This window comes from Lissotriton helveticus, chromosome 10 (genome assembly GCF_964261635.1).
Source record: "Lissotriton helveticus chromosome 10, aLisHel1.1, whole genome shotgun sequence".
Classification (NCBI taxonomy): Eukaryota; Metazoa; Chordata; class Amphibia; order Caudata; family Salamandridae; genus Lissotriton; species Lissotriton helveticus.
Window position 1 is genome coordinate 666,721,183 of NC_136071.1, and position 13,486 is coordinate 666,734,668.

The following is a 13,486-nucleotide window of genomic DNA, read 5'->3' on the forward strand; positions in this document are numbered from 1 at the left end:
AGTCTGACTCTCTTGGTGGACTGAATTTAGCATATAAAACTACAGTGTTTGCAATGATCTGGCCATTTCACAGGCATGTAACAACCCCATAAAGGTAGAGTAAAGCAAAGCACCAGAGTGTGCTATATATGGTGAGAAAAGGGCACCTTACCAGCACAAAGTACATTTTGTGAGCGAAGAAAATACCCTCCATAGCAAAATAAATCAGAAGCAAAAAGCGCAAATCAAGTTTTCAAAAATCTGTTACTTACAAGCCGACACAGTGGGCAGCGGACAGGACCCAGCTTTGACTAATGAGTGATCCACCACAGATGTGAGACCAGTAGTCAGGATCATCATTATAGGCTATCTGGAGGGAGACCTGTATTCAAAGATATAGCATGTTTTGAAACACACAGCAATCTTGCTATTCAGGCAACTTAACACAATAAATGAGTATGTGTTGCAACTAGAACATGATATATCATAGGATTCGTTTGAAAGAACCTGTCCTACAACTTTTTGCTGCTTGAATGTGGTTACTTATTTTACAGAGCATGACTGATCATTTAAACATTCTCTCACTATCATACTGGGGCAGACATGCAGCCTAAGGCCAAAGCTCCTAACCCTGTAAGTAGGGAACCTGGTTTGAATCCCAGCCCTGGCTTAGCCTATGATCTGAGCAACCTCACTTAAACTTTCTGTGCCGAAGAAAATGTGACTCATTTCATGTACAGATATATTGGATGTTATCAGCAAGAGACTAAGCAAAGTGTGTTTATGAGACTGCTTAGTCTGCATTAAGGTTTAAAACTGTGTTTGTAAAGTGTATGTCATCCTCACTTTTGACTAGAAAAAGGGATTTGTTGTAGTGCGTGAAAAGCAGTATTTAAGTGGCTTGATATTGGCCTACCTGCAGGGAGAAACAGGACCAGCAAAGTGTGGATTGAGCCAGTCTGTATCCAAGGAGATTCTGTTCTACAGGATCAGCTCACTGCAACCTGGACATCAACCTGTGCTTCAGGTCACTCTCTCCTTCTATAACTTTGCCATTGGATGTTACATCTGTTCTCTGATTTGGCTGCTGTATCTGTTTTTCCTATTGGGATTAAGGTTAGGTTCCTAATTGGCCGATAGGTCCCGAGTTCTGATTAAACCCAGTGGTAGTGATTGTATTTGGCTTAGGGTTAGGGTTTTGATTGGTGGATAGGTTTATGGTATTGATTGGTTCCTAGGGCTAGGGTTTCTTTTGGCCTAGGGCTTAGGGTTTGGTCTCTGACTGGCTGCTAGGACTAGGGCTGTGATTGGCTGCAAGGGCCTTGTCCCCTATTGGTCTTAGGGCAAGTGTTTTGATTGGTTAGGGCTAGGGTTCCCATTGGCCAAAGGTCACCTGCCCTGGGGCTATTAAAGCTTATGATTCAGGGCGTCTCAGCCCGGGTGTTGAGTCTAAGGGCGAAGAGGACAAGTGCCATTGCCTGTGTGGGCCTGTTTTGGCCTGGTCGGGCATAGGGCCAGAGATTCTGCCCTTTTTTCCATTCATCAGCACCCACCGTAACCCATCCACATCCACAGACATATTAACACACTCACAACAAATGCAATCTACTCATTTACTACAAACCAACCCTAACCAGTTTTCAACCACCGAAAAACACCACAAACCACACTGATACACCCTTTTACCCCAACTACCACACAATGGCACCTTAACTCACACACAAAACACCACTCTATTCTATACCACAAACAAATCCACACATCACCAACACAACCTAAATCCACACTATACGTAACTATATCCCATTGAGATACACACTCTCTGATCATACAAAGCACCAGCTCTACCCTCTGTTTATTCTAACAGCCCCCTTTATGTCACCACCAAATATATACTCAACGTTCCATCATTTCATCCACCAGCATCCACCTTCTCTTTTTATAAAAAAGCACACCTACACAACCCTTACATTACACTCTACCACAGATATGACCTGTTCCAGCAATCATATCTAACACAAATACTCTTATCTCTTGTCCATCTCCTCTTGCATACCACATATACTCCTTTCCAAAAAACATTACCACACCCTTTACTATTTAGCTTCCACTCATCAACAATACTTTACAAATAGTTCTTAGAAAACAACCACATCATCAGCTCTTATCACTACTTCTCAAAATCAAAACATAACACACACACATACACACTACCTCATAATACTTTCTATCAAAAACTAGAAGCATACACCCACTCCCACCCTCCTGGCTACACAAATTATACATACCCTAAACCAACTCTACTGCCAAGCGTTCTCTCTTCTCCTACACCTAACACATATACAGCAGCACAGCAACACTCTTTCAACTGCCTCTCATCCATTGGACAGTTTAGAACCTTGCAAGATGACTCGCATGCTGCACCACGACCCCTAATTTATACACATTCCACCCTAAACTGATGCACACAAAATAACCAACGTGCCACTCTTCACGTCTTTGCAACTCTATATCTACTGCACAACAAGGCTACTCTACAAAAACAACACAGTTAACCAACTCTCTCTCAACCACCATCTCCACCGCCTACACATGCAGATCCAACAAAATGCCCTCTTAGCCTTTTGGACGAGGAAAACAATACTGAAAAACTACACTGTTGCTGTCCTCATATAAATAATACCAGCACTAGGGACACACCTGCTACAAGTCCACAAAATACTGCTCACTCTTCTACAAAACAAAGTCATACCATCACCAAAATGCATGCACTCTTAGCTCGACCCTAATAATAACTATGGACCATTGGACAATAAGGACTCACTTATGAGGAAAGCCAATGGATGGAGACAATTCTCAATGAAAGGCATAGAAATAAGTGCCCAGCGAAAACCTTAATCAGAGACAATGTAGGAAGTGGCCTCAATGCGCCTTCAGTGTCTATAAGAAGCCTTCGCGAGTTCACTGACTACAAATTTGGTGGACGGTGGGAGCAGGGCTTGAAGCACACACCGCTGCCTGACCAATGACAGGGAGGCATGAAATGCAAATGTGTTCCATGGGGTGAAGGCAGGGTAAAGAAGGAGAGTGTGTAGCCACGACTAATGCATGATGAAGCCAAGCGGCGGACGTAATGCCCAACAATTGTGAGGCCAGAAAAAGGAGTATTGAACATCAAAGAGTCACAGCAATGCTGATTCAGGAGAACAATATGCATAATAAATAAACAATTAAAACACATATACCAATATAAAAATAGAAAACAGGAGAAGGAAACACATCTCATCTATAATCCTTAGTTTCGAAAAAGACATGCTAATACCTGTGTATTGACTACCAAATAGTCACAGCAATTCAAGAATACGAAACCGATATGTGGTGTAAATACACAATTGGAACAAATACAGAAAAAATAAAGCAGGAAAGCAGGACTAGGAATATATCTATGGTATAATCCGTACATTACAAATATATACATGGTTCAATCATGTAACTGGGAGAAATCATTAAAAGAAGCCAAGTATTCGAGGAATATGTGACAGCAACAGAAGTTCTATTAGTGATCCAGAAAAGAAATACAATTGCACACTCTTCCATAGTGTTCAGTCCATTTTTGCATTCGTCAATCTGAGTGGGATGGTTATGTCCAGACAAGGGTCCTGTGCTCGCCATGCCACTGGATTCAAGCTATCCTGGTTCATTAGGGGTGATACCCCGAAACCAGTCCTAGGATGCTTGTTTCTGATCCAGGGAGGACCTGGCTTGTTACTTCAGGCTTGACAGTTGCTATGGGTAGCAGGGTCAAGACGGATTTGCATATGGCTTGGTCCAAACTGGAAAGGCATGGTGAGCCAAAAAAGATTGATTTATTCCCAGATCTCTGACTGGGGCTGAGTGTTTGACATTGTTCGGCATTCCTTCCATCAATTGTTTTTTCTGCATTTCTAACCCCAAGTGGGGCGGATATGCCCAGACGTGGGTCCCGTGCTCGCCTTGCACTGAATTCAGGCTATCCTGGCTGATGAGCGGTGATACCTTGATACCGGTTTTGGAATGCTTGTTTCTAGTCCAGGAGGGACCTGGACTAGCAGTTCAGGCTGGACTATTCCCATGGGGAGCAGGGTCAAGACTGATTTGCATACGTTGGGTCCAAACTGGAATAGCGTGGTGAGCAAACAAACAAAGGATTTAGGACCAGATCTCTGACTGGGGGTGAGTGTTTAACATTGTTCAGAATTCCTTCCATAAATAGTTTTTGCACTTATAGAAGGTTTGTATTTTTCTGCCCTTAATCCCGTGGGCCTGGATCTCGTCTTTGATTGCATATCTGGGTGAGGTGACAGCTGGATTTTATGTATCCCCTCTAGACAGTCACACATAAAGGGAACTGAGATGTGGCTTCATGGTCTAACAATATCCTTCCGGGCCATCCAGGTCAGGATGGGAGGGAAGAGCTGGGTGCAGCCTCACACTTACACATAAATAGGCTGTGTCCTGTCCACACATAAATGGCTGCATTCCCCAATAGTGAGTCTAGAGCCAGGGCAGGAAGGGAGGATCTCTGTGTACTTCAAAGACCCTTCTTTGAAGTCTCACCCACTTCAAAGGCACAACTGGGTATAAGTACTGGACTTCTGACCCTACTACTTCAGTACACTTCCGGACCTGTGGATACTCTGCCAACAAAAAGGACTGGTGTGCCATTAAAGGACCTCCACTCTGCTGGACTAATGCTCTTGATGAACTGCTTTGTGCTGTGCTGACCTGCTGCCTCCTGCCCTCATTGCCTGGGTGAGGAGGACTGGACCCACATCCCTTGAACACAGACCCCAGAGTGACTCAAAGGGCTTGTCTGCTTGCTTCCTGTTCTTAAGTCTCAGGGACATCAAAGACTTCAACCACCGTGGTACAACACCTGGACTCTGCCACTTGTGAGTCTTGCCTTGTTACGTGGTGCCAATGCAGTCCTGGGCCCTTGGAAGTGGGTGTGAAGTACTGTTATAGCAAAGAAAATGCATCTACGTCAATGCGCATGATGCCGTCTCATCTCCACTACTGTACAGAACTAGTACATTTCATCGCCGATGGTGCATCGTCTCCAATCCAACACATCTCAGAACTTCCGCAGCTGAGAGCCGACAAGTCGCCTACATTCTAAGGATCAATAATGATGCATTGCCTCCCCTGCGCTTCGCATCTCAACCTTGACCCAACCGCAAACCAAGGTACTTTTCAGCTGGCCAAGCCTTGGGCCTGTATTTGACCTGCACTCCATTGCGGCTGGACTGAACTTTTGGATTTGACCCAATGCAGCACAACCAGTTGGCGCTTTCTGTTTTTTAGCACTATATTTCAATGTAAGCTTTAAAATTTCATACCTCTAGGTAAACTTTTGAATGTTTGCCGTTTTGGTCTTGTTTTATTCCATAAATTAGGCTTTTGTTTTCTAACCAGGTATGGTATCTTTTTGTGTGGTGTTTACACTGTTTTACTTTTTTAAGTGTTGCATGAACACTTTACACATTGCCTTTTAAGTTAATCCTGACTGCTCTGTGCTAAGCTCCCAGAGGGTGAGCACAGGCTAATTTAGGATGTGTATGTGACTCAACCTGACTAGGATTGTGGTTGCTGTGTGACCAGGACTTCCACTCTAGTCAGCCAGGAACCCAATTTCTAACACCTACCTGGGGGTTATCATGAATCTACATTGCTGTGGCTCTTTGATAGTCAGTATGCCTTTTTCTGGTCCCATCATTCTTAGGAGTTTTACCAACAGCATGGTCTCATCATGCATTAGTCCTGATGACACTCCCTCCTTCTTTGCCAGACCTTGACCCCTAGGAATGCATTGTCGGCAGCGGCATGAGTTTCAAGTCTTGCTCCAGTGGTCCACCATATTTGTAGGCTTCTTCCAGAAACTGAAGATCCATAGAGAAGCATCCTACATTTTCTCTGATTGAGGTTTTCATATGGTACATATTTCTATGCCCTTCACTGAGAATGTTCTGTATCAATTGGCTTTCCCTACAGGTGAGTCCTGATTGTTTATTGTTCCATAGCTATTATTACAAACAAATTCAATTGGCACTTATTGTATTGACCTTATCATTATTCTAGTTACTTCACTCATGAGTATCCTTATGTTTAGTTCACAGAATGATTGTTTACTCTTCATAAGCAGTACTTTCTCAATAATTCCTTGACTGCTTGCGGTTATACCCCATTCTGAGTTCAGTAGGTTTCCTCGTATTACACCTTAATTACAGTGGGTTTCCTATCTCACATATAGTGCTGCATTTTCATATTTTCTAGGTTCCCCAGGCCATGTGTCTCTCCTGATGAGATCCTTGTACCTTTGTCGGGTCGAAACACAGTTGACAAACCTTTTGTTGTACCATAACAATGTGTGGTTAGGCAAACAAAGTGCCTGATCTTATAGGACTGCTCTTCCTTGTTGTTTGCAGACCAATATACCCACAATTGTTTCACTACTTTTTTGGTTGTGGTTGTTTTTTACATGAGGGTCACCTAGGCATACACACTTTCTTTTTTTATACAATGTCTGCATAAACGGAAGAATGCAATTTATGAAGTCAATACATTTGCATCATTGTACTGGAAACCCACTAACTCATATTTGTCATTACACTATTGTAAAATGACTACATACATTTTTGCTGTGTGTATCCAGCATTTTTGTATATAAAAAGAGTTCTGTGTGAAACATTGTTACTGTTTGCAGTGTATTCTCAGGTCCACATAGACATTTGTGTGCTGTTTTCAATGTTTTACTGTTTTATAACATAACAAAGAAAATGTGTAATAAAATCTGGTGCTCATGTAATGGCTCTAAAGCACTTGGGCCAAGATTGTGCTACATAAAAAGACTGAAGGAAGGAAGTATTCTACTTTGATCATTGCATGATAGCACTCCTCAGCCAAACTATAAACGAATCATGATATCCTGTTTAGATATATCACTGGTGAACATCAGCCCACCCCTCGCATGCTTTCTATGAGTCTCAGATATGGTGCCTACCAACCAGACCTTGAACAGCTCCAAACCAAAGCGTAGATGCCCTCAAGCCAGAACTCAGCAACCTTATTCACCCAGAGGCAATACAATATGCCCACCAGCACTCTTGCTTTGAAATACCTCCAGTGTGCTTACCTGCCATTTATAACTGTTCCTCGTGGCTTCATTGCCGCCAATCACACGGTCTACTTGGATGTCATTGTGGACGTCATGGTTGTGAATGTGACCGGAAATAAGACCTATTGTGAAGGAAAATGCAGATGATTAACATTTGTTTTACTTTATTTTGAAGCCATGTCAGTAAACCATTCTTAGTTTACATGTGGGAATGTTAAATGGACATTGACAGGTAAATGCCCTCTACCTAGAATTCTATAAGTAGTTACTGTACGTTAAATAGCCATGCTTCAGTTATGATTAGGACCAATAATATAAACCCACTCCGCCATAGGTTTACAGTTTAAATATCTCGAATGAGCATGTGGAGCAACCCATTGGGAGAGTAGTGCTGGTCATGCCCTCTTACCCATGATAAATCCCGATAGGAAGTAATGCTCCAACAGCAGAGGGTGTTTTGAAAGCCTGACATACCTCCTTGGGGAGAGGAGTTGGCCTAACGGCTAGGGCGCTCGACCTCGGACCTGGGGATCTGGGTTAAAGTATCTGTAACTACGCTAAACATCCTGTGATTCTGGGCAAATCACTTAGGGCCAGATGTAGGTAAATATTTACTGATTCTAAAATACCGAATTTTATCGATTTGGTATTTTAGAATCGGTAAATGATATGTAGCTAATGATTCGGTAAATTTTACCGAATCGGTAAGATTCGGTAAATACCGAATCGGTATTTACCGATTTGGTATTTCCCATTCATCCCTATGGGACTCCAGGCCCATAGGAATGAATGGGAATTACCGAATCGGTATGGGAACACATTCAAGGGTGGCAGGGTGTCACTTTCACACCCTGTTGCACCCCTGAATAGTGCATGGGTGCACATGTGGTACACATACATGCCCTAAGGGCAAGTATGTCTGCCACATGGCACTGTTAAAAAAGCACAAAATTGCTTTTTTAACGGTTTTCGTTATTTACCACCAACTTGTAGTTGATGGTAAATAACAAATCCTTACAAGTGAAAAGCACTCACTTGAGTGCTTTCTACATTAAGAACTCGGTAATTTACCGATTCGGTAAATTATTGAATCCTTAAATTAGGCCCCTTCATCTAAAATGCCTAATACCGGTCGGTAACGACCGAAATTCGGTAATTTTGTCCGTTACCGACCGGTATTAGGCTTCCTACATCTGGCCCTTTATCTCCCCGTGCCTAACAAAAATAAATGTGTGTCCTCATGTAACATAACTGGTGCTATGTAAAGCGTTCTGATACCCGATTCGGATCAAGTTCGCGCTATATAAAACTCTGCAAAAAAAAAAAACATAGCCACTGGCACTGTGCTTTGAGGTCAGTCCTCTCCCTCACCTGTAGAGGCTCACATGAACGATACAAAAGGGGATGATGGACGGAGCGTTTGAGCAAATCAAACACTCACCCCCAGTCAACTGATCTGGGTTTAATCCATCACCATTCTTTAGCTCACTCGGCCATCCCAGTTCAGACACGGCTATATGCAAATCAGTCTGACCCTGTGCCTTGTGGGAACAGTCCAGCCCGAACTGCCAAGCCATGTCTTCCCTGGACCGGAAACAAGCATCCTGGGACCGGTTTCGGATTCATAATCCTCATCAGCCAGGCTATCTTGAATCCAGTGGCCAAGTGAGCAAGGGACTCACGTCTGAGCATACCCTGTCACACTTAGGGCGAACAAAGCGATACAAAAGGGGATGATGGACGGAGCGTTTGAGCAAATCAAACACTCACCCCCAGTCAACTGAACTGGGTTTAATCCATCACCATTCTTTAGCTCACTCGGCCACCCCAGTTCAGACACGGCTATATGCAAATCAGTCTGACCCTGTGCCTTGTGGGAACAGTCCAGCCCGAACTGCCAAGCCATGTCTTCCCTGGACCGGAAACAAGCATCCTGGGACCGGTTTCGGATTCATAATCCTCATCAGCCAGGCTATCTTGAATCCAGTGGCCAAGTGAGCAAGGGACTCACATCTGAGCATACCCTGCCACACTTAGGGCGAACAAAGCGATACAAAAGGGGATGATGGACGGAGCGTTTGAGCAAATCAAACACTCACCCCCAGTCAACTGATCTGGGTTTAATCCATCACCATTCTTTAGCTCACTCGGCCACCCCAGTTCAGACACGGCTATATGCAAATCAGTCTGACCCTGTGCCTTGTGAGGCTCACATGAACACCTGAGTCTTACCACCAGGACAGTCACTTTGAGAATATACAGGGCAAAAAAGGAATCAGACCATGGATCTAGTGGAACAACAGTTTGGACCAACATTTCTTGAATAATATTTTTCCTAAAGGTTTTTCAAATAGCTAGGCAGTAAAACAATACAGTGTACACTTCAATCACTGAGCCAGCAAGTACAGCTTAGCTTTCTCAAAAGCCCAAAGATGAGGACTTAGGCAGCTTTTCATGTGTACTTCACAGAAATCCATTAAAGTACAAGGTCCATGCATGTACCCTTAATGAGAGTCTTCAGAGAGTTCTCTGTATTCAGAATCATACACAGAGTTTCTAGTCAACACTTAAAGAATGCAGTACAACTCTTGATAAGCAAATGATCTAGAGATGTTATACACAACAGGGCATACATTTTTAATTCAGACTAGGTTGAACACCAAGCACATACTGCTTAATATCTAACCAATCATACAACCCACAACACTTTCTACAGTTTTCCCACCAGACATTTCCCAAAAATGCGCAATCCTCTTCATCCAAATCTCATGTAGAAAATGTCCTTATTCAGTTTAACATCTTGGGAAGCTTCCTGATACAGCAGGGAAGATGTTATGCAAGATGACTGGTGCAAAGTAAAACCCCATATGATATTTAAAGTGTGTGAGACTAAGGGGCTGATTATGATTCGGCCCGGAAAGGCTCCTGGCCGCATCGTAATTGGGCCATCAGCTTACTTTCCGACCGCCGCATTACAATCTGGCAGTCGGAAAGTGAACTTGACGGTCATTCAGGCTGGCTTCTAGTCGGAGCCGGCTTGTAATCCAAAAGGGCGGGCCTTTCCGCCCTTGGGATTACGATGCATGTTTCCGACATGGTTTCCATGATGGCCTGTCGGACATGGAAACCATATCGGAAAGCATGTTTGGGGTCCCCATCAGGGACCCATTGTGCGTCTGGCCTCCGGTTGGGGGCCGAGGGGGCGCCTATGGTACCCCCCTGTTGATCCTAGCACCTTGTGGCAGGCACCTTGTGGTGCCTGCCACGGGGTGGAGGGATGAACAACACCTTCCATTTCTCAATGGGAGCTTGTGTTTACAACCGGAAACCGAGCTCACATTAAGAAATGAAAGTATGTGACCGAACAGTGTTTGGTCGCATTGTAATTAGCTGGGCAGGACCACTGACCGGAGGTCGGTCACTCCCAGGACTGAGACGGTGTCGGGCAGACGCAAGTCCGCCCATCAACGTAATCAAGCCCTAAGTCTAGCATTACTGGATGACATCTTAGAACACGTTATTATCTTACACCAAATTTTATCAGAGACTGGCTCACTGCAACCTCTACCTCCTTTGGATTAATTGGCCAGTTCTCATGTTGGACAATCTTCACAGAGTGATCTGTAGAGATAGGACACCGGATGTCCACCATAGGTCAGAGAAAAGGTCTGCAAAAGAGGTCCAGATTCCAGAGTTCTTTTGAGGAACACCTCCCATAAGTCAAGCGAGGCTCTCAGCAGTCTGGCATGAAGCAAGAAGGGTTCCGTGTGGACCCCCATCCTCAAGCTAGCCTTGGACCAAAAGTTTATCTGCAATCCCCGAACACTCGAGAGTGTGCGGGAAACACTGATCCAAGAAGTATATGGTGACAACATGGTGAGATGTGTCATTATCATTTACAAAGACAACAAGAGTCTGTCTACTCGTAGGAGGACTGCCTGCTGGTAAATTAATGATCTAAAGTGTGCTCCTTTCTGTAGCAAAGGGAATGGGGAAAACAATTGTGGGGTCAAGGGGTCTGCTGGCCAGGGCACTGAGCAAAATGTTATCCCCTTTTGAGTTTCGTTGGTGTCATTGGCTAGAACATGAACCCACCTACACAAGAGAACTTGGGTTGGCCAGGGATCCCAGGCATCCGGGGCTACTGGATTAGAACTGCCATCCCTGTGAATGGGACTGGCTGTGGTGCACAAGAACAGAATAGGAGTGCTCACAACCAATTCTGGAAACTGAGTCACAGAGACAGTCTATGCACGAAGAGGAGGCCTCAAAGGAAGGATCAAAGTGTCCACAAACCAACTGTGGTGTGCAGGGGTCACAAGGTAGGTGCCCATAATGCCTCTTTTGTGGTATATTTTCTGCACCCATGGCAGACATGCTAGACTCATTGGAACTGAAACCTGACTACAAGGGTTTCCCTGTCCCATTCTGGCCTGGCACTGGATGTGAAGGTGCCTAGTGTTGCTGTTTCCAGAGATTTGATAACATATTTGGATACACATGCCCAGGTCGCTATATGTTCAGCCACATGTAAAAAATATGTTAGTACAGTGGAGGGCTGGCTCTTTATGATTTACCAGAAGTGTGATGATCAATGTGTTAAATGCTAAAATACCAAAGAGCACATCTTGATTTGTACTCTATAAAACTAATTGTAATGTGGGGTCTTGAAATAATAGGTCTCGTATAACTGTTTTGTAATGCATCAAATGTGAGGTGGAATTATTATAAACAATAGAAGAGGGAGTCAGTTTAATTGACAAGGCTAGTTCGATGATTAAGAACAGGGGAGAGGGGCATCTACTTGTGATTGATCACACCTAGCCCAATTAATAAAAGTATTTGCAAAACTAAATTTAAATTAGTGGTGCAAATTTCATCAGTTACGATCAAATGTCAACAATAACCACAAATTTAGAAATAGTGTTGGTTCTTCAGAGGTACTACCTGTAAAAGTAGGCCAGCATCCACAAACTACTAAGGTTGTGGGTATTCATGTAGCCCTTGAACATAGTTTTGCATCCTGAAACAATTTTGAGTAAAGGGCAGGACTAAAAAATGTTTGAGGTTTGGGAATGAGCTAGAAACATTCCCAAATGTAATAGCTGTGTAGCAGAAAGATTTTTTACCAAGGAGAAAACATCTTCGTCTGCGAAAAAACAAAACAACGTTAAATGCAACACTGCACATTTGCATCACATTTTTGAATGCAGAAATTTGAGATTGCAAATGATATGGACAGGAGTATTCCTGAAATTAAATGACTAGCATTGTTTTCCAGGCATATATAACTTTTTGTGAATCCCTGAAAAGTCATACATTTGTCTTTAATATATAAGTGATCCTACAGGAGCAATTTATTTGACTTCCCCTGGCGGTTGTGAATGACAGCGGATCAGCAAAAATAGGAGTGAAGGAAATACAGCAGGAGCAGGAGAAAGTTAGTGATCAGTTTCAGCATTGGGACACAATATCAACTTTTAAATATCGATTTGCAGGAATATCGGACAAAATATTGTGATGGAAAAATATCATCAAGAATATTGATTTTTCAGGTAAGCAATATTGCTGTCAAGAATATTGTTGTTGTTATTATAATTTCCAATAATATAGTTGTAAAACATGTTTTTAATTATGTTTATGTGTTTTAGATTATATAACTATATGTGCTATTATTGTTTATAGAATTGATAAGAATATTTTTAAATATAGTTTGTAATTTTAAGTGATCTATAATTTTTCATTTGATTGCTAATAGTAATTTATAGTGTTGTAGTGTGTTGCAAGATTTGTAGGGGTGTAGGGTGGAAAGCTAGTTGAGTATAATTATCACAATTAATTATTACTTTACCATTAATTATTTAGTTGATTATTAATTATGTTAATTGCATAACATTTTTTTAAAGTTATATATTAGGTGCAGGCTGCTGGGTTTGTTGGGTTATAGGTTGATTAAGTAATAATAACTACCAATTATTTATTATTTTATTGTTAATTATGTAAATTATTAGTAAGTAAGTAAAATGTGTAATAATAGTTTTAGAATTATACATAGGTGCATGCAGGTGGGTTGTTTAGGGGTATGGGTTGGGAACTTAATTAATTCATTCATTACCAATTAATTATTAAGTAATAATTATTTAATTGATAATGAATTATCTAAATTGTGTAACAATTATATTTTTTTGTTATATATTAGGTGTGTGATGTTAGATTTGTATGGGTATAGGGTGAGAAGTTAATTAAGTTATAATGTATTAACAATTAATTAACAATGTATTAATACATTTTACCTGATTATTAATTAGGTAAATTGTGTAAGAATGATTTTTTTGAAGTTATATATTACATGCA

General features: G+C 42.2%; 1 protein-coding gene across 1 annotated transcript in view; it reads right to left on the minus strand.

Annotated features, from left to right (window-relative positions):
- The window catches only part of LOC144785448 (elastase-1-like), a 156,417-nt gene that overhangs the window by 63,015 nt on the left and 79,916 nt on the right, over window positions 1-13,486 (minus strand). Inside the window, exons 2-3 of the mRNA XM_078664346.1 lie at window positions 7,151-7,254; window positions 252-361 (exon numbers count right to left, since the gene is read on the minus strand). Coding sequence (XP_078520472.1) covers window positions 252-361; window positions 7,151-7,254 — 214 coding nt within the window. The remainder of the gene's footprint in view (window positions 1-251; window positions 362-7,150; window positions 7,255-13,486) is intronic.